Source organism: Heptranchias perlo, chromosome 10 (genome assembly GCF_035084215.1).
Source record: "Heptranchias perlo isolate sHepPer1 chromosome 10, sHepPer1.hap1, whole genome shotgun sequence".
Taxonomy (NCBI): Eukaryota; Metazoa; Chordata; class Chondrichthyes; order Hexanchiformes; family Hexanchidae; genus Heptranchias; species Heptranchias perlo.
The window spans coordinates 60547944-60568364 of NC_090334.1; the positions used below are offsets into that span (position 1 = coordinate 60547944).

The 20421-nt window shown below is 45.0% G+C and overlaps 1 protein-coding gene across 1 annotated transcript in view; it reads left to right on the forward strand.

Moving 5' to 3' along the window:
* prkcha (protein kinase C, eta, a) overlaps positions 1-20421 on the forward strand; it is a 186822-nt gene that overhangs the window by 140286 nt on the left and 26115 nt on the right. The window contains exon 11 of the mRNA XM_067991909.1: positions 10094-10248. Within this exon, the coding sequence (XP_067848010.1) occupies positions 10094-10248 (155 nt within the window). The remainder of the gene's footprint in view (positions 1-10093; positions 10249-20421) is intronic.

Sequence of the window (20421 nt, forward strand, 5' to 3'; positions counted from 1 at the left end):
AATTCCATTTGCCACAGTTTTGCCCATTCACCTAATCTATCAATATCGCTTTGTAATTTTATGTTTTCATCTCCACTGCTTACAATGCCACCAATCTTTATGTCATCGGCAAACTTAGATATGAGACTTTCTATGCCTTCATCTAAGTCGTTAATAAATATTGTGAACAATTGAGGCCCCAAGACAGATCCCTGCAGGACTCCACTAGTCACATCCTGCCAATGTGAGTACCAACCCATTATCCCTACTCTCTGTCGCCTTTCGCTCAGCCAACTTCCTAACCAGGTCCGTACTTTTCCCTCGATTCCATGGGCTTCTATCTGAGCTAACAGTTTCTTATGTGGGACCTTATCAAATGCCTTCTGGAAGTCCATATTGACATTCCCCTGTCCACTATTTAGTCACCTCTTCAAAAAATTCAATCAGGTTTGTCAGGCACGACCTACCTTTCACAAATCCATGCTGGCTCTCTCTGATTAACTGAAAATTCTCGAGGTGTTCAGTCACCCTATCCTTAATTATAGACTCCAGCATTTTCCTCACAACAGATGTTAGGCTAACTGGTCTATAATTCCCTGGTTTCCCTCTCTTTCCTTTCTTCAAAAGCAGAGTGACATGTGCAATTTTCCAATCTAGAGGGACAGTTCCTGAATCTAGAGAACTTTGAAAGATTATAGTTAGGGCATCTGCAATGTGCTCACCTACTTCCTTTAAAACGCTGGGATGGAAACCATCTGGTCCGGGGGATTTGTCACTCTTTGGTGCTATTATTTTCTTCATTACTGTTGCTTTACTTATGTTAATTTTATCGAGTCCCTGTCCCCGATTCAATATTAGTTTTCTTGGGATTTCCGGCATGCTATCCTCTTTTTCGACTGTAAATACTGACGCAAAGTAATTGTTCAACATGTCCGCCATTTCCCCATTGTCAATGACAATATCCCCACTTTCAGTTTTTAAGGGGCCAACACTGCTCCCGACCACCCTCTTTTTCCTAATATAACTATAAAAGTTCTTCGTATTGGTTTTGATATCCCTTGCAAGTTTCTTTTCATACTCTCTTTTTGTAGCTCTGACTATCTGTTTTGTGACCCTTTGTTGATCTTTGTATTTTTCCCATTCGCCAGGATCCATGCCATTTTTTGCCTTTTTGTATGCCCTTTCCTTACGTCTTATACTATCCCTCACCTCTTTAGTTGTCCATGGCTGTTTTTTTTGGCAAGTAGAGTTCTTGCCCCTCAGGGGCATAAACCGATTCTGTATCACGTTAAATGTTTCTTTAAACATTTCCCACTGATCATCAGTCGTTTTACCCATTAACAGATTTGCCCAGTTTACTGTGGACAGTCTCTGTCTCATCCCATTGAAGTTGGCTTTACCCAAGTCTAGAATCTTAGCAGCTGATTCACTTTTTTCCCTTTCAAACACTACATTGAACTTTATCCTGCTCCTCCTCCCCCTTGGACTGTCTCCTGTTCCACGGTGCCATGGTTAGCATTCTGGCTGGCCTCCCCACAGCCTATATCCTTATCCTCACAGGTAGAACATACGTTGTACCTGTTGGATAGGACCAGTGTCTGCGGGACCTCCTTCTTGACCTCTCCTTGGTTCCCCTTGCCCTACTGAGCTATGTGTTGGATTGTCTCTGACTCGCACTTCAGCTCAAGGACTCTGAGCTGGAGTGACTCATGGCAGAGACATTTCCTGCAGACATGGCAATCTGGGATAGTCTCGCTGTCCACTGACTCCCACATACCGCAGACCTGACACACAGCCTGCACAGCCATTTCTAATTTTTATTTATTTATTTTTTTGTATTAATTTAATTCTAGAACTAATAGAAGCACTTAAGATCTAGATTATATTTAGCCGATGGATTTTAGCTTGATTTTAAATTAACTAGTAACTAATTATTCTGAATATTTATTTATTTAACTATTGATTTATAATTTATAGTTAAGGATAAAGTGTTCATAGTAAATTAAAGACTTAGCTTAATTTCCTCAGGTTCCGCCGCTCCCCCCTCCCTGTTGACTATGACGTTACCTTCTAAGATTTTTCCTAAGGTTTGTTTAACTGCTCTGGTTTCCTGCTCTTTTTAACAGTTTGCTTAGCTCAAAGGCTATTTAACTAACACTAGCGCACTAACCACTAAACACAATATCCACTCAAAACACACACCAATAAACTAAATACTTACACTGACTTATCCTCTGTGACGTCACTTTTTTACTTTCTTTTTTGCTCTCTCCGTTCCTCTCGTTCTCCCGGGTCCGCTCTCTCCGTTCCTCTCGTTCTCCCAGGTCCGCTCTCTCCGTTCCTCTCGTTCTCCCAGGTCCGCTCTCTCCGTTCCTCTCGTTCTCCCAGGTCCGCTCTCTCCGTTCCTCTCGTTCTCCCAGGTCCGCTCTCTCCGTTCCTCTCGTTCTCCCTGGTCCGCTCTCTCCGTTCCTCTCGTTCTCCCAGGTCCGCTCTCTCCGTTCCTCTCGTTCTCCCAGGTCCGCGCTCTCCGTTCCTCTCGTTCTCCCTGGTCTGCTCTCTCCGTTCCTCTCGTTCTCCCAGGTCCGCTCTCGCCGTTCCTCTCGTTCTCCCAGGTCCGCTCTCTCCGTTCCTCTCGTTCTCCCAGGTCTGCTCTCTCCGTTCCTCTCGTTCTCCCAGGTGCGCTCTCTCCGTTCCTCTCGTTCTCCCTGGTCCGCTCTCTCCGTTCCTCTCGTTCTCCCAGGTCCGCTCTCTCCGTTCCTCTCGTTCTCCCAAGTCCGCTCTCGCCGTTCCTCTCGTTCTCCCAGGTGCGCTCTCTCCGTTCCTCTCGTTCTCCCAGGTCCGCTTTCTCCGTTCCTCTCGTTCTCCCAGGTCCGCTCTCTCCGTTCCTCTCGTTCTCCCAGGTCCGCTCTCGCCGTTCCTCTCGTTCTCCCGGGTCCGCTCTCGCCGTTCCTCTCGTTCTCCCAGGTCCGCTCTCTCCGTTCCTCTCGTTCTCCCGGGTCCGCTCTCGCCGTTCCTCTCGTTCTCCCTGGTCCGCTCTCTCCGTTCCTCTCGTTCTCCCAGGTCCGCTCTCGCCGTTCCTCTCGTTCTCCCTGGTCCGCTCTCTCCGTTCCTCTCGTTCTCCCTGGTCCGCTCTCTCCGTTCCTCTCGTTCTCCCAGGTCCGCTCTCTCCGTTCCTCTCGTTCTCCCAGGTCCGCTCTCGCCGTTCCTCTCGTTCTCCCTGGTCCGCTCTCGCCGTTCCTCTCGTTCTCCCAGGTCCGCTCTCTCCGTTCCTCTCGTTCTCCCTGGTCCGCTCTCGCCGTTCCTCTCGTTCTCCCAGGTCCGCTCTCTCCGTTCCTCTCGTTCTCCCAGGTCCGCTCTCTCCGTTCCTCTCGTTCTCCCAGGTCCGCTCTCTCCGTTCCTCTCGTTCTCCCAGGTCCGCTCTCTCCGTTCCTCTCGTTCTCCCTGGTCTGCTCTCGCCGTTCCTCTCGTTCTCCCAGGTCCGCTCTCTCCGTTCCTCTCGTTCTCCCAGGTCCGCTCTCGCCGTTCCTCTCGTTCTCCCTGGTCCGCTCTCTCCGTTCCTCTCGTTCTCCCAGGTCCGCTCTCGCCGTTCCTCTCGTTCTCCCTGGTCCGCTCTCTCCGTTCCTCTCGTTCTCCCAGGTCCGCTCTCGTCGCCGCTACGGGAGCTACTATAAAGAATGACTGATAAAAGTTTTGCATTCATCAAAGGTTGCCGTGTTGCCATTTGATGTTCCATGTGTTCTGTTCAAATTGTGGAACTGCTTCTGCTTAATACAGTCCTGCAATGAGCTGAGGCTGGCAGTGCTCTCTACCAGTTATCATTACAGTGACAAAATCACGTCATTCATTGCAGTCAATCTTTTAAATGGCTCAAACTGCTTTATTCATGAGTGACTATTATTGTTGGTTATGGTTAGCCACAGTCTGCATTTCCAGGATATTTTTGCACTAAGTACCAGTCTAGATCACTTATCTCAGTTCTTCCCGAGACACAGCAGTTTCCCAAAAACACCTTTTTTTCCTGATTGGGATTCCTGCATTGTTGTAATTGAATATGAAGTTCTATAATTTGAACATTCCTTCATCATTGCTGGGTCAATATCCTGGAATTCCCTACCTAGAACCTTCATGGGAGGACCATCACCACAAGGACTGCAGCGGTTCAAAGAGAAGGCCCACCGCCATCTTCTCAGGGCAACTAAGGATAGGCAATAAATGTGGCCTGCCCGTGTCGCCCATATCCCGAGAACAAATATTTAATAAATTACATGATTTTCAGTTCAGGTATGTTTGAGCTAAGCTAAAACTAAAGGATGAAATTGCTGAGATGGTCCAATTTTCATTTGGTTCCCATCAGCTGAGAGTTCAATGGACATGTGTTGCCAATTCTAAACCAGACCACCAGATGGAGTACTCCATCTTGAAGAGGGTTTAACCTCAACTAGAATCATTCTGGTCTGCGACAGCTGACATTAATGGTGACCAATCTGATCTCAGGCAGGGCTGGGGTAGGGAGTTTACAACAGTCTCAACAACCCAGGCCTGCTGCCCAACTGAAAGAGGAAGTATGAACACTACAGGCAGCAGAAATATATTTTTTTAAATGTTTGCATGTTTGCTGGCTGATTTCCCCCTTCCCTCACCCCCACACCAGCCTAACTAGTCTTGTTGCTGAGCCAGTTGCAACATCCCTACCACTGCCCTGCTGAGATCAAGCTTCCATTTCATTCAAAATTTACTACAAGACTTTGTATATTGTCCCTTTTGCCCATAATTTTACAACCCCGTTGCAAATTTGTAAAATTAACCTTATTGTGCAGTACCTTTAGAGGTCAGGATTCAATAATGGGGGCACACGAGCAACTATGCCTTGGATAGACCTGAAGGTCTTTCCTTAGTTAAAAACCAAAGGAAGCAACAGCCATCCATAGCTGCACTGTGAAATTCCCTTTGCATGCTTGTAGAAAGGCTTACCAGACACTTTGGAAAAAAGACACCAGTCCACAAAGTGTAAATTCACGTGAATCTTCCTCCCATGCAGTCGTGATAGAGACATAAAAACATAGAAAATAGGAGCAAGAGCAAGCAATTCGGCCCTTCGGGCCTGCTCCGCCATTCAAAATGATCATGGCTGATCGTCTAACTCAGTACCCTGTTCCTGCTTTCTCCCCATAACCCTTGATCCCTTTAGCATTAAGAAATATATCTATCTCCTTCTTGAATACATCTAATGACTTGGCCTCCACTGCCTTCTGTGGTAGAGAATTCCACAGGTTCACCACCCTCTAAATGGTATACTCCGTATCCTGAGACTGTGACCCCTGGTTCTGGACTCCCCAGCCATCGGGAATATCCTCCCTGCATCTAGTCTGTCTAGTCCTGTTAGCATTTTATATGTTTCGATGAGATCACCTCTCATTCTTCTAAACTCTAGTGAATATAGGCCTAGTCGACCCAATCTCCCCTCATACGTCAGTCCTGCCATCCCAGGAATCAGTCTGGTAAACCTTCGTTGCACTCTCTCCATGGCAAGGACATCCTTCCTCAGATAAGGAGACCAAAACTGCACATAGTACTCCAGATGTGGTCTCACCAAGGCCCTGTATAACTGCAATAAGACATCCCTGTTCCTGTACTCAAATCCTCTTGCAATGAAGGCCAACGTACCATTCGCCTTCCTAACTGCTTGCTGCACCTGAATGCTCGTGATACTTCAGACATTGGAATTTCCATCCTCCCCAAAAAGAAATAGAAACATCGAAAATAGGAGCAGGAGTAGGCCATTCGGCCCTTCGAGCCTGCTCCGCCATTCAATATCATGGCTGATCCTCTATCTCAGTACCATAAACAAAATATGGGCTGATTCCAAGTGGAGGCAGCTCAGTAATTCAGACTAAATGCTATGTTTATTTTGAAGCTTGCCCTAGATAGTGCAGGTATTTTCTTACCTTATTGCTTCTTCAGCAGTCAATTTCTAAGGGGAGTTGAAGGAAAATGTTGTTCAAGATGTCACAACTGAGAGTCCAGAATACCGTGGTGATGTAGAAACCAGGCTCCCTACAGTTGACAACCATAAAATATTCGACGTTGTCTGGAGATTTCATAGTCCAAATTGTGTTATTTCACACAAAGGAAAAATTCAAACCAATAATTTACACATTTACATTATGTGCCACCTACCCTATATATTGCGTACAATATACATTCTAGATATAAGTAGGACTCCCATTGACTCACCAAGTTAATAAATGAGTATCTGAGTCATACAGATTAGGAATGTCCCCCGTTCAATTCCCAGTCTGTCCTGAGTAGTCATGATACAGCTGCGCTCAGCACCACCTAACATAGCAATAGAAGTAGGCCATTCAGCCCCTCAAGCCTGTTCCACCATTCAATGACATCATGGCTGACCTTATTAGGAAGGGAAAATTGCCAGGATTTCCCTCCCTGATTGCTATCCAGAACTCTTGCTGGAAATGTGTGTGTTCCAGTGAGGATAGGATAGGATTGGACTCAACTGTGACATGCAGCTCCCCCAGCCACACCCCCAGACAAGTACCCTGCTCATATGGGCAAGGAATCAACCCATTTACACGGTGAGGATTGACTATTGCACTGATTTTTGGAGAGCTACGGTGCTTGAAAGTGATGTTGGATTAGATGGTAAAACAGAAAACCTGCCTTTTCCCTCCTCCCCACCCCAAGCTTCTGGTCTGAGCCTAGAGATTGATTGGAATGAAACCTTCAAATATGGTTTCCTCTCTTTCTCCAGCAGACCTTCTGCATGAGATGAGTGGTGAAAAATGTTGATGGGGGAAAGAGCATTTTTCATCCAACAGGTGAAATGTAGAACTATGCTGTCTACTGTGAGGGCAGCTTTGTGATAGAATAAGGTTAAGAAGAATGAGTGCAGGAAGAATTCAACAGCACTAAAGTTGGGCCAGATAGGTTACATATTAAATCAGTCACAGCAGGTAGCATCTGTTAGAAGCACTCGCACCTGTGCTGCGACTAGAGAAAGGTAGATGTCTCGGCAGGCGGAATTTATTTTGTATACACTCTTCTAAATGTTGACTTTATTCATTAGCAAGGTCTTTTAAGCATTGCATAAAACAGAGCAAACTGCAAATCTCCCTTTGTCAGTTGGCTGTATGACAAGAATATGAACAAGAAACAGTGCTGTCCTTATGCAACTAATCAAGACAATTGGTAATCACCATCTCAAAATTTAACTTTTAGTTTTGTGTACATTTAACAATCAAAACATTTCAACTCTTGCAGCCAGTTGTTTAAATGGATTAAATATCCCAGGAGGTCTACCCATCCAAAGACAATATATCTTTCCTGAGGTGTGGGTGCCCAAAATAACTCAGTACTTCAACTCTGTACAACTGAAGCATCACTTCCTCACCTTGAATTCCAGCCTACTTGAGATAAAGGCCAACATTCCATTGGCCTTTTTGATTACTTCTTGTACCTGTGTACTAGCTTTTAGTGATTTGTGTGCATGGACACCTAGGGCTCGAAATTCGGCCATGTCGCACCCGTTGTTTCGAAGTTTGCCCGAACTTCCAAAATGGCATCCGGAATGCGCCCGCACACCTCTAGCGTTACGTGTGCCGGACACCATCTTGGTAAAGGGTTTCGCACACATGCAGATAATGAATGCCGGCAGCATGTAAAGTAGGGAGAATGTGTGTTAGATCAGTGTGCAACGCTGATTTAAAGCGATAGACATCATTTTGGCACTTAATGCCCCACTCACTGCATTGTCTTAACCACAAACCCCTGAACATGTCTTAGACAGCCTGGAGGACCTCTCACCAACGCTATTTAAAGGGACTATGCAGGGGTTAGTTGATGGATTATTGCTTTTGGCTGCTGATGCATTCGTACATGTTTTTGGAGGTCTCCTATACTTGAATACTAGGACGTGGGGACATAGCCTAAAAATTAGAGCCAGGACTTGCAGGAGTGAAGTTAGGAAACACTTCTACACGCAAAGGGTGGAAGAAGTTTGGAACGCTCTTCTGCAAACGGCAGTTGATGCTAGCTCAATTGTTAATTTTAAATCTGAGATTGATAGATTTCTGTGAACCAAGGGTATTAAGGGATATGGGGCTAAGGTGGGTAAAAGGAGTTAGGTCACAGATCAGCCATGATCTTATTGAATGGCAGAACAGGCTCGAGGGGCTAAATGTCACTGCCACTCGCTGCCTCCTGTTATGCGCCACATTCTCCTGCAAGAAAGTGGGACGTGTGAAGGTGAGTGTCCTGCAGCATGTTTGGGCGATGTGCCTGTCGTGGTTGAATAGCTGCCAGTGAATGTGACTTGCGGGTGTGCGGCTTGCAACGGTGGTAATGTGTGAGGGTGAGAGGAAGCATCTGATTGGAAGAGTTGAGTACTGATTGAAAGAGTTTGTTTGTATGTGGGTGATGGGGGTTTAGTGCGTGGAGCAGTGATGTGGCTAGTGGTGCAGTTGGTAGGAGATGCCACTTGACAGTTGACCTCACTCAACTTAACCACTCGTGTCAAAGCATTGAACTTCTTCCTGCACTTCAACCATGTTTGTGGCGCGATGCATCGGGCATTGAATTCGTCCCCTACTGCCTCCCACTGCCTTGGGAGCATAAGTCTGGAGGGTCTCATGCCTCCTCCCCCCACCCCCGCAGATATAGGATGCCCCTCCTTCTGCCCACCTCTTGCACCAAGGCATCCAGTGCATCATCAGAGAACCCGGGTGCACGCTCTCTCGCAGGCCTGGTACAAACTCAAATCGACAGATTGGTGTGGTCTGGCATGCAGATTGGAGGTTGTGGATTTTAATAGTGCACAACCTTTATTCAACGTTTTAACATAACTCAACAGTTTGTAAACATGGGGACAGGACCTGCATCTGTGTTTTACGTGTGCGATGTCTGAACTCCGTTCAGACTCCATGCGGACCCGTATCTTATTTTTTTGCAAATAAGAGGTGCAGCTAGCCTTTAAGAGGTGCGAGCAACTCACCCGACATTTGGGCTTCCCCTGCTGGTGAGAATTAGAGACAAAGGAGAAAATGGAGAGATGAAAGCAGCTAGGGCTCCACGCTGCACATCAACCAGGTAAATGAAGATACAGAACTAATCTAATGTGCTGACTGCATCGGTACCACCATGCACAGGGCTAATCACGCACTACGATGACCGCACCCGGATTCAGGGTTAACTAATTTAACCCCCCTAAATCCCTTTGCTCTTCCACAGCTCCTAGTCTCTCACTATTAGGAAGTTATTCCGACATGTCTTTCTTGAATCGAAAATGGATGACCTCATAGTTGCACTCCATTTGCCATAGTTTTGCCCACTCGCTTAATTTGTCTATGCCCCTTTGTATCTACACAACTTACTACATCTCCTAACTAAGCGTCTGTCATCTGCAATCGTAGATATACAACTCTCCATTCCTTCATCCAAGTTATAAATAAATATGGCGAAAAGCTGAGGTCCTAGTACAGATTTCTGGGTGTGTTCCTATATAATGATATAAAAACATTTTGTAACATATGAAAATATTGTCATGATTTATCCCATTGGAGCAAAAAATATGCACTCGTTATTAATATAGATGATGAACAATTAGTTATTCTATATGTGATAGTGAATCAATACAACACACTAGAGCATTTTTCTTTGTCATAGCCCTTCTTTGCATTTGGAATTTATGTATTAATAGTGTTTCACTGTTCTAAGCATTGATCCATTAGAAGTGATGTCAGAAAATCCATTGTCCAGGCTGGCCTTGGGGCTTTAAACAATTTCCAGAAGCAGCCCTTTCTATTAATGCCTGCTTCCATCTTAGAAGCAATCCTGCAATGAGAGCTAGACCTGATAATATGGGTGAGAAAATTAAGGATTTATTCTTGGATGCTGGATCATTGGTTGCGAAGATTGATACCATTTTCCTTGTAGGTGAGACCATGTCTTGTACAATTGATGTTCACCCTTTGTTGGTTTGCCTTTATTCTGCTTGTCCCTTGTATTCTCTCCATGTATGGCAAGTGTGGTCCTAGTCTCCTGTACACTGGTTCGTAGATTTGGTGAGAATATTTTGACCTTTGTGTGTTATTTCTTGCAGGACCGGATGTTTTTTGTGATGGAGTATGTAAACGGGGGAGACTTAATGTTCCAGATTCAACAAGTGCGGAAATTCGATGAGGTGCGTGCCCAGTTCTACGCTGCAGAAATTACATCAGCACTCATCTTTCTGCACAACAAGAAAGTTATATACAGGTAAGGCTGAAATCTGTGCCTTTGTGCAACCATAACCATGCACTATCATTACCCCACTATGTACAAGATGACGCATGTGATCTTATGGTTTCAATGGTGCATTACATAGAACCATAAAAATTTGCAGCAAAGGTGGAGGCTATTTGGCCCATCCTCTGTGTGCCAGTTCTTTACTAAGGCAATCCAAACTAATCCCAGTGTCCTGCTTTCTCTCATGAAGCTTTCCCTTTATCTTCCTTTTGAAATTGGTGAGCAGAGGGTGGAACTGTATATTTGCGAACTGTAAAAGCAGCTGGTTACTGTAACTGCCGGTGTTTAAAATTATATTCAATTACTTTATTCACTGAACTATAATTTTAATCTGTAGTGTCTTTCCGCCCACCTAACAGTGAAAGAATTTTCTAGATTGTACAGTAACCAGCCGTCTTTACAGTTGGCCAACATTCAGCTCCACACTGCTCACCAGCACTTTCTTTCAGATTCTAGTTTTAAATAGTGCCAGTGAGCAGAGTAGAGCTGAGTGTTTGCTGACTGTAAGATGAGCTACAACAGGAATTGGCTGGAAACTTCCTTCAGTGAGAAGCATGCTGATTTAAATTCAAGTGACGCGGAGGGAAGAAGCTGATGGGAAATTGTGCTGGCTGGTTAAAATCCAGGGATTTGTTGTGACGTATTTGTGCTGTGACAATCACTTTCCATATTCATGATTTATGGAAACCTAAAGATTTTTTGAGTCAGTTAGTGCTTCATAATGCATGCCCAAACATAGTTTGTCCTAAAAGTTACAACTTCCAGTAAATGCCTTGTGCACTGCTCGCACCTGGTTGTACATACTTGTACACTGTGACATGATAGCCAATGTCCTTGAGTATAGAAGATTGATGGGTGATCTGATTGAGGTGTTTAAAATGTTAAAAGGATTCGATAGGTTAGATACAGAGAAACTATTTCCTCTGATGGGGAATCAAGATCAAAGGGACATAATCTTAAAATTAGAGCTAGGCCTTTTAGGAGGGAAATCAGAAAGCATTTATTCACCCAAAGGGCAGTGGAAATCTGGAATTCTCTCCGCAAACAGCTGTGGATGCTGGGGCAAATGGAGCTTTCAAGACTGAGATAGATAGGGCTATAAATTCTAGCTTGACGTGGGCTGGACGCCATCTTGGTAAAGGCGTTTGTGCAGGCACAGATAATGAACGGTACCATGTAAAGTAAGGAGAATATGCATTAGATCAGTGTGCAACACTGATTTAAAGGGATAGATACCATTTTGAGGATGGTAAAATAAATCTGAGATTGATAGATTTTTGTTAGCCCCATATCCCTTAATACCCTTGGTTAAGGCGGGCATATGGAGTTAGGTCACAGATCAACCATGATCTAATTGACTGGCAGAACAGGCTCAAGAGGCTAAATGCTATTGCCACTTGCTGCGTCCTGTTATGCGCCACCTTCTCCTGCAAGAAAGCGGGATGTGTGTCGGTGAGTGTCCTGCAGGATGTTTGGGTGATGTGCCTGTCATGGTTGAATAACTCCCAACGTGTGTGACCTTTGAATTGTGGGTGTGTGGCTTGCATCAGTGGTAATGTGTGAGGGTGAAAGGAAGCATCTGATTGAAAGAGTTTGTTGGTAGGTGGGTGATGGGGGTGTAGTGCGTAGAGTAGTGGATGCGGCTAGTGATGCAGTTGGTAGGAGATGCCACTTGACAGTTGACCTCACTCACCTTGATCACTCGTGTCAAAGGATTGAACTTCATCCTGCACTTCGTCCATGTTTGTGGTGCAATGCGCCTGGCATTGACTTTGTCCCCTACTTCCACTGCCTTGGGTGCCTATGTCTGGAGGGCCTCTTGCTCCCCTGCAAATATAGGATGGCCCCTCCTTCTGTCCACCTTTTGCACCAAGGCCTCTAGTGCATCAGCAAAGAACCTTGGTGCACGCTCTCTCGCAGGCCTGGTACAAACTCAGATCGGCAGATTGGTGAGGTCTGGCATGCAGATTGGAGGACATGGGATTTAATAGTGCGCAGGCTTTATTCAATGCTTTACCATAAACTCATCAGTTTGTAAACATAGGGATGGCACCTGCATCTGTGTTTTACATGTGCGATGTCTGATCTCCGTTCAGACTCCCTGTGGAGCCGTATCTTATATTTTGCACATAAGAGGTGCAGGCTGCTTTTAAAAGGTGTAGGCTGCCTTTAAGAGGTGCGAGGTACTCACGCGATATTGGACCGCCCTGCTGGTGAGAAGTCATTCAACAGCGCAGCCAGGCCTGGCTGCTCGTGCCAGAATCAGGTAAATGACCAGGCAGCATGAATCTCACGTACTGCCTGCATCAGAACAACTGGGCACAGGTTAATCCCACACCGTGCCCGGATTCGGGGATTATCGAATTTAACCCCTATAGATTTTTGTTGGGTAAGGGTATCGTGGGATATGGAGATAAGGCGGATAAATGGAGTTGAAGTACAGATCAGCCATGATCTAATTGAATGGCGGAGCAGGCGCGAGGGGCTGAATGGCCTTCTCCTGTTCCTACATTCCTACCTTTAAATATTTGCCTCAAAAATGATGAACAGGTTCAATGGATGGTCAAACAAATTGCAAAATATGATTTTAATGCATTTTCACATTGGTATCTTGTCCTCGGTAATAAATACACGTTTAACACATTCAATTGAGTTCAAACCCGAATTCAAGAACTTCTCTGCAATGAATTGCGATGGTAGTTGAAGCATTTGTACACCGTGAAAGAGTGCCTTTGTGAATGTAGCTCGATATTCTGAAGGATTGGCTGTTCTGAATAGAAATATAGTACTTCCATTTGATGTTAGTAATTTGCTCCTCTCTATATAATGGACTTTTTATGTTTCATGCCCAGTGGGGTTTGTTTGTAAAGAAGTTGCAGACATACTGTGCTATTTTCAGCACAGCAACAGGTTTCTCCTGCAGTTAAATGACCTTCATTGTAGTACACAGAGAGGTATATTCTCTAAACATACTGGTCATTGAGGACACCCAGAAACTTCCTGTAAATGTGTCAGTCACAGGAGGGATCCAGAAACCACTGGGTGCTTACTGAACTAGAAACCATCTATAATTACTGGATACCGAGGCAATCCTGTAAATGTGCTGTATACTGGGGTACCAAAAACTATCTGTGAATGTGATGGATACAGAGGTTACCAGTTACTGACTGGATATCTCAGAAACAATAAAGACACGAGTAGCTTAAGGGCATCTCCTAAATGGAAACATTTCCCATATCTTGCTGCAGGTTATGACCCATTCTCTCAGTAACACTTGCAGCAGTGATTTCAACTAATAACAAAGAGATATTAGCCCAAGAAAATCAAGTGAATTTGCTTCATAAAATCATTTTGTAATGGTGACTTCATACCAGTGGAAACTTGGTATTTCTGCACACACTTTCAGAAGTCTGAAGCATTGGTGCAGTTTTTTGCAGGACGACGTCAACATCAGCTGCACTGGTTGAATAAAAGGATGGCTCAGTTGGTCAAGCCAGCGAATAGCTGAGCCGTACAGGCCAGAAGGTTCCACATTTGTTCCCAATCTCTGCTGAGTTAGCTGATCTCAGCCTGCAGTATTATAATTGGTTTGTGTGCCATTTGTTTAGGGAGGGGAAAATGGCCCACTCCTGATAGCTATCCAGTTGTAGCTCCTGAAAGTCCACGTGTGATGATGTTTCGTGAGTACAGAATAGGCAGTTTGCTCTTCAGTCAAAAAGCCTGCTGACCCTTGCTACCGAGCCTCACACAGGAAAAATCACCACATGGATGATAGGCCAATGCCTTCAGGAGAGGAGGGGAAAATGATGCAAGCAAAACAAGCATGATGCAAGTTTTAGTCAGGCAGCATCAACACCAGCCATAACAATGCAATCAAAAGATGTTTCTTAACAATCTGAGAAGCAGCCTTTCCGACAGTGTGCACAGAAACCACTTTAACAGAGAAAACATTCCCTGCACCCCTCACACTTTCTCTAAGGCCTGCTCCATGTGGTAATTTGTATGTCACCAGTAACATTTCTCAGCTTTTTCTCAAAGTTTGTTCCAAAATGTGACTAAAAATTTAAGCATCTGACAGAGTCTTGCAAAACATTAATTTGTTAATTGAGTGCAGTGTAATGTTTTTCCAAATCTAATCTGTGGTGAAAGCCACTGTTTAACCATCATTGATGCCCTGAGTTTGATTATTGAGCATAACTGTATTTGTATGTACATGTTTTCAAAGGGAGGATGATTCAACACTACAAGCTTTTTATGGTTGTGGGTATTTTCAGATGCTGTGACAGCTTTATCAGCTGAATACTTCCTGTCACAGGCTGACTGACTGCTGCATCATTCCGTTAAAAGCTAATAAAACTTTTGGGTTTTATTGCTTCTGACCTTCAGAATGTTTGAGCAGAGAGCTTATCTTGGAACAAGCACAGTCTCAATTCCGAAAATGCTACTTCCCCCAGACAGATTTTCAGATGCAATGGCATTGATATTAACCCCCCCACGACGGGTGGGAGAAAGTCGGTGGGGGGGGGTATAAATGCTTAAAAACGCAAAATGCGACCCCAACCCAATGCATTCGCGTCTGCCTCCATTTTTACGCTGGCGGGTAGCATGAGGAGTGTCCCACCAGCGTAAAGATGGCTCCCACAGTGCAATTGGGAGCCTGATTTAAATTTAACTGCTGCCGGCCGGGTTTTCCAGCACTTGGGAAACCCATCAGCGAAATGGAGGCGGGAGCTGCCGGCTCCAGAAGGTAAGTGCTTTTTATAGCACTTGTGGGCCAGGAGGAGCAGGAGTGCTTCCCCCAGCCACTCATGGAAGCCTTTGGCCTCCCTTCTGCCGATCACAGCCTTTCTCTAGCCCTGCAGCGATCGGCTACCTTGCCCCCCCCCCCACAACAAAGCCCCGATCTGCAGCCCGCGATCCCTTTGATTGCTGGGGACCGTCCCCAAAGGTCCCCAGCTACGGCCTCCTGCCACTGATTTTCTAGCCCAGAAGCCGGCCAGGCGGGAAGCAAAAGAAAAAAATGGTCCGTTCAATTTGGCAGGATCTCCACATCCCCAGCCTTGCCAGGTTTCCCCCGCGCTACCGCCTAGACACTAAATGTTGTCAGCCTATTTGACTATGGGAGGCATTAGAGCAGAGCCCGATCATGTCATCAGCCAATGTCCACACACATGTACTTCCTGGCCCAGGGGTAGAAAGGAGAATATTGATTGATTTTCCCCTTCCGTAGTCAAGGGCTACTAAGGCCAATTTTAGTGCCTCAAGTGCTACAATGCAGTATTGGATGGAATCTGGCATGGAGTAGGCCATCCACACCCTATCCATTGATTGTACTGAGTTCAGGAGCAGTAGATGAGTTTTATCTGCATGCTCTAACAAGGATGCAATGACTGGGATGGTATAAGTTTTTAGAATATTGCTTTTGCTGGTTATAACAGACAAGGCTGAGCTTTCTTAAAAATCCCCATGCACTTTTGTTTCATTTTTCTCTCCAGTTCTCCCCTTTTACCATTCCTTTCCTGAAGAATACAACGCGTGCTGAGATATAACTTCAGGGAGAGCAGTTGCCCCCTGTGACCTCATCCAATTAGCTTTCCTTCACATACAGCAGGAGCACAAAGGTCAGCAGACTGTCTGTTCATAATGGAACCTGATCCTGTCCTTGTTAGATATCCACACTCACACACTCTCAGTCAAGAACAAGAACTCTTCCCTAACCCGAGTATGTTGAGGCCAATTTCAAGTGCATTAGAAAGCATGGAATGGCCCATCAACAGCTTGATCCACAGCTCATGTATGAGCTACCCTGTTATGGACTCTACTCCTCTTATTTTGCAAACCTTTCCTTCAGATTATAAAATATCTCTGACCCCAAAAGTGAATTAAGCAAAACACTATCTACCCATTCCCAAACCTCCATGCTTGTACAGATGGCATCTTCTTGGTCACAACACTGCGCCAATCGTTTTGTTCCATTGAATATTTGATTAAAGATTGTGAACACCTACCGCTCCAGCTGAATCGGTTAATTCCTGCCAGACCTGTAGAGCAAGCGCCACACCATGTGGTATATTTATCCATTGAACCAACAGCAGGGTCATTCCAACTCCTCATCACTTGCTTATCCCAGTGTAGATCTGATGTGATTATTAAGATGGGTGTTTGTAAGTAACAAACACTTGTGATCACAGGGTAATCATGCATGTTACACATTGAAGTAATGTTGCCCAGTCACTACTTGGCTGCCAGCCTGTCCTTTTGTGCAGTTGGTGCTTTCCCTAAACATTCTTGCCTCGTACAACACACAAACTCAGCATCACTGCCATAGATGCACATAGGGCCCACTGTAACCTTGGCTGTTCTGTGTTTACTGCTGAGCAAAAATTGCTGTTCTTGCTCGAGGGTGTTATAAGCTGGATAACCCCGTGGTGAAGGATAGAATACTAGAGCCTGGTCTTCAGTTGCTTCCAAGCCTTTATTCACAGAGCTCCACATTACACACACCACACCCTAGATAAGCGCGCTCATATATAGGTACAAAATAGCCCCAATTGATACACACCACCTGAATACAATTAACACTAATTGCTATAAATGATATGGATACAATTAAGAGGATTCAAGAGGAACTACATGTGCCACGCTCTCTGGAGTGGGCGGCACTTTTTTCCTCCTTTAGCTTTGTTCATTCTTGTGTAGGGACTTCTTTGTCGTCATAATTGAAATTTTTACTATCATTAAGCATTACTACAAGCTGTTTAACAAGATGCTGCTTTTCATACACTTACTAATTAAATAGACAGGCATTTTCCGCTCTGTGCTCACCAGCCTGCGATTTTCCAGTCCATTCAAATGAATGGGGGGGGGAGGGATATCGGGGACTAGGAAGTGCACAGTGGACACCCCTGGCCCGAGCTTGTGTCTGTCTGTGCACCTGTATATGTATCTCTTTATTGGCTTATCCTCCTCTTCTTTTCTGTTTGTCTTTTCTTTCCTTCAAGCTTGTGGTAAAACTGTACTACCTTTGTCTGATATTTAAGTGCTCAAACAAAATTGTTTTTTGTTTTCTTTCTACCATCCAAAATATTGATTGAGGCGCAAATGTATTTTCTACAAAATGGCATGTTATTGCTGCCAGCTCTCCCCGGTCTGTAACCAGGAATCCAAAGCAGAGTGTAAAAGTCGGTCCTATTTTAGAAGCGAAATACTGCGACTGCTGGGAATCTGAAATAAAAACAGAAAATGTTGGAAATACTCAGCAAGTCCGGCAGCATCTGTGGAGAAAGAAACAGAGTTAAAGTTTCAGGTCGATGACCTTTTGTCAGAACTGGAAGAAGTTAACGATTTAACAGTTTTTAAACAAGTACAGAGCCAGGGAAAGGGGAGGAGGGAGGGAAGGAAAGGTCTCTGATAGGGTGGAGGGCAGGAGTGATTAAATAACAAAAGGGAGGATGGTGCAAGACAAGAAGATTGGTAATGGGACAAGTAAAGAAACAAAAGATGGGTCTGGAGGAGCTGTAAATGACAACAGCAGAACATAGAAACATAGAAACTAGGAGCAAAAGTAGGCCATTCGGCCCTTCGGGCCTGCTCCGCCATTCAAAATGATCATGGCTGATCATCTAACTCAGTACCCTGTTCCCGCTTTTTCCCCATATCCCTTGATCCCTTTAGCATTAAGAAATATATCTATCTCCTTCTCGAATACATCTAATGACTTGGCCTCCACCCTCTGAGTGAAGAAATTTCTCCTCATCTCTGTTCTAACCATTACCAGCACCTGCTGTCCGAAAAAATGGGAGCAGTGGTTATGATCTGAAGTTATTGAAATCATTGTTGAGCCCAGAAGGTTGTAAGGTGCCTAAATAAAAGATGAGGTGCTGTTCCTTAAGTTTCTGTTGAGCTTCATTGGAACAGTGCACAAGGCCGAGTGGGAGTGGGACGGGGAAATAAAATGGCAAGCGACCGGCAGGTCAGGGTCACGCTTGCAGACAGTGCGGAGGTGTTAAGCAAAGCGATCACCCAATCTGCGTTTGGTCTTCCCAATGTTGAGGAGACTGCATTGTGAGCAGCGAATACATTATACTAAATTGAAAAAGTACAAGTAAATCACTGTTTCACCTGGAAGGTGTGTTTGGGGCCCTGGACAGTGGGAAGAGAGGAGGTGAAAGGGCAGGTGTTGCATCTCCTGCGCTCACACTGGAAGGTGCCATGCGAAGGAGAGCGGGTGTTGTAAGAGTGGACCAGTTTGTCATGGAGGGAATGTTCCCTTCGGAATGCTGAAAGGGGAGGGGAGAGGAGGATTTGGTGGTGGCACCGCGCTGGAGGTGGCGGAAATGGCGGAGGATGATACATTGAAGGTGGAGGCTGGTAGAGTGGAAGGTGAGGACAAGGGGGACCCTAGCGTGGTTCTGGGAGGGAGGGGATTGGGTGAGGGCAGAAGTGCGGGAAATCGGACAAACATGGTCGAGGGCCCGGTCAACTACAGTGGAAGGGAATCCTCGGTTGAGGAAAAAGGAAGACATATCAGAAGCACTGGTGTGGAAGGTGGTATCGTCAGAACAGATGCAACGGAAACAGAGAAACTGGGAGAATGGAATAGAGTCCTTACAGGAAGCGGGGTGGGAGGAAGTGTAATCAAGGTAACTGTGAGAGTGATTGGGCTTATGGTAGATATTGGTTGACGGCCTAGCCCCAGAAATGGAGAGAGAGAGAAGTCGAAGATGGGAAGGGAAGAGTCGGAGAGGGACCACGTGAAAGCGAGGGAAGGGTGGAAATTGGTAGCAAAGTAGATGAAATTTTCCAGTTTGGGGTGAGAGCAGGAAACGGCACTGATACAGTCATCAATGTACCAGAAAAAGAGGTGAGGGAGGGAACCTGAGTAGGACTGGAACAAAGAATGTTACACATATCCTAGTTTAGTTTGTACTCACTGTAGATGATCTGAAATGCAAAGTGGGATTTAGTTAATACGGTAACAATGTAAATTAAACTATATATCTTGAGGAGCTTGTTTACTCAGTATGGTCGAACACTTTCAGCATTGGTCTGATTGCTTGATCAAACCAAATAGTGTATAAACAGACTGCTTTTCAATCGACAATTGAAGCCAAATACTATAAAAGGCTTCCAATTCCTAACCCTTGCTAGTCTTAGGAGTCATTTTGATGGCGTTTGATAAATTGACTGGTGTTTGATAAAGTGCCGCATAATAGGCTTGTCATCAAGAATGAAGCCCATGGAATAAAGAAGGCAGAGCAGCATGGATACACAATTGGCTAAGTAAAAGAAAGCAAGAGAGTAGTGTTGAACGGTTGTTTTTCAGACTGGAGGGAGGTGTACAGTGGTATTCCCCAGGGCTCGGTGCTGGGACCACTGCTTTTTTCGATATATATTAATGACTTGGACTTGGGTGTACAGGGCCACAATTTCAAAATTTGCAGATGACATAAAACTTGGAAGTGTAGTGAACAGTGAGGAGGATAGTGATAGACTTCAAGAGGATATAGACATGCTGGTAGAATGGACGGACACGTGGCAGATGAAATTTAATGCAGAAAAATGCGAAGTGATATATTTCGGTAGGAAGAATGAGGAGGTAATATAAACTAAAGGACACAATGCTAAAAGGGGTACAGGAAGAGAGAGATCGGGGGTTATATGTGCACAAATCGTTGAAAGTGGCAGGACAGGTTGAGAAAGCGGGATCCTGGGCTTTATAAATAGAGGCAGAGTACAAAAGTAAGGAAGTCATGATGAACCTTTATAAAACACTGGTTTGGCCACAACTGGAGTATTGTGTCCAGTTCTGGGCACCGCACTTTAGGAAAGATGTGAAGGCCTTAGAGAGGATGCAGAAAAGATTTACAAGAATGATTCTAGGGATGAGGGACTTCAGTTACATGGATAGACTGGAGAAGCCGGGGTTGTTCTCCTTGAAGTAGAGAACGTTGAGAGGAGATTTGATAGAGGTATTTAAAATCATGAAGGGCCTAGACAGAATAGATAGAGAGAAACTGTTCACATTGGCAGAAGGGTCGTGAACCAGAGGACATAGATTTAATGTGATTGGCAAAAGAACCAAAGGTGATATGAGGAAAATCTTTTTTACGCAACGAGTGGTTAGGATCTGGAATGCTCTGC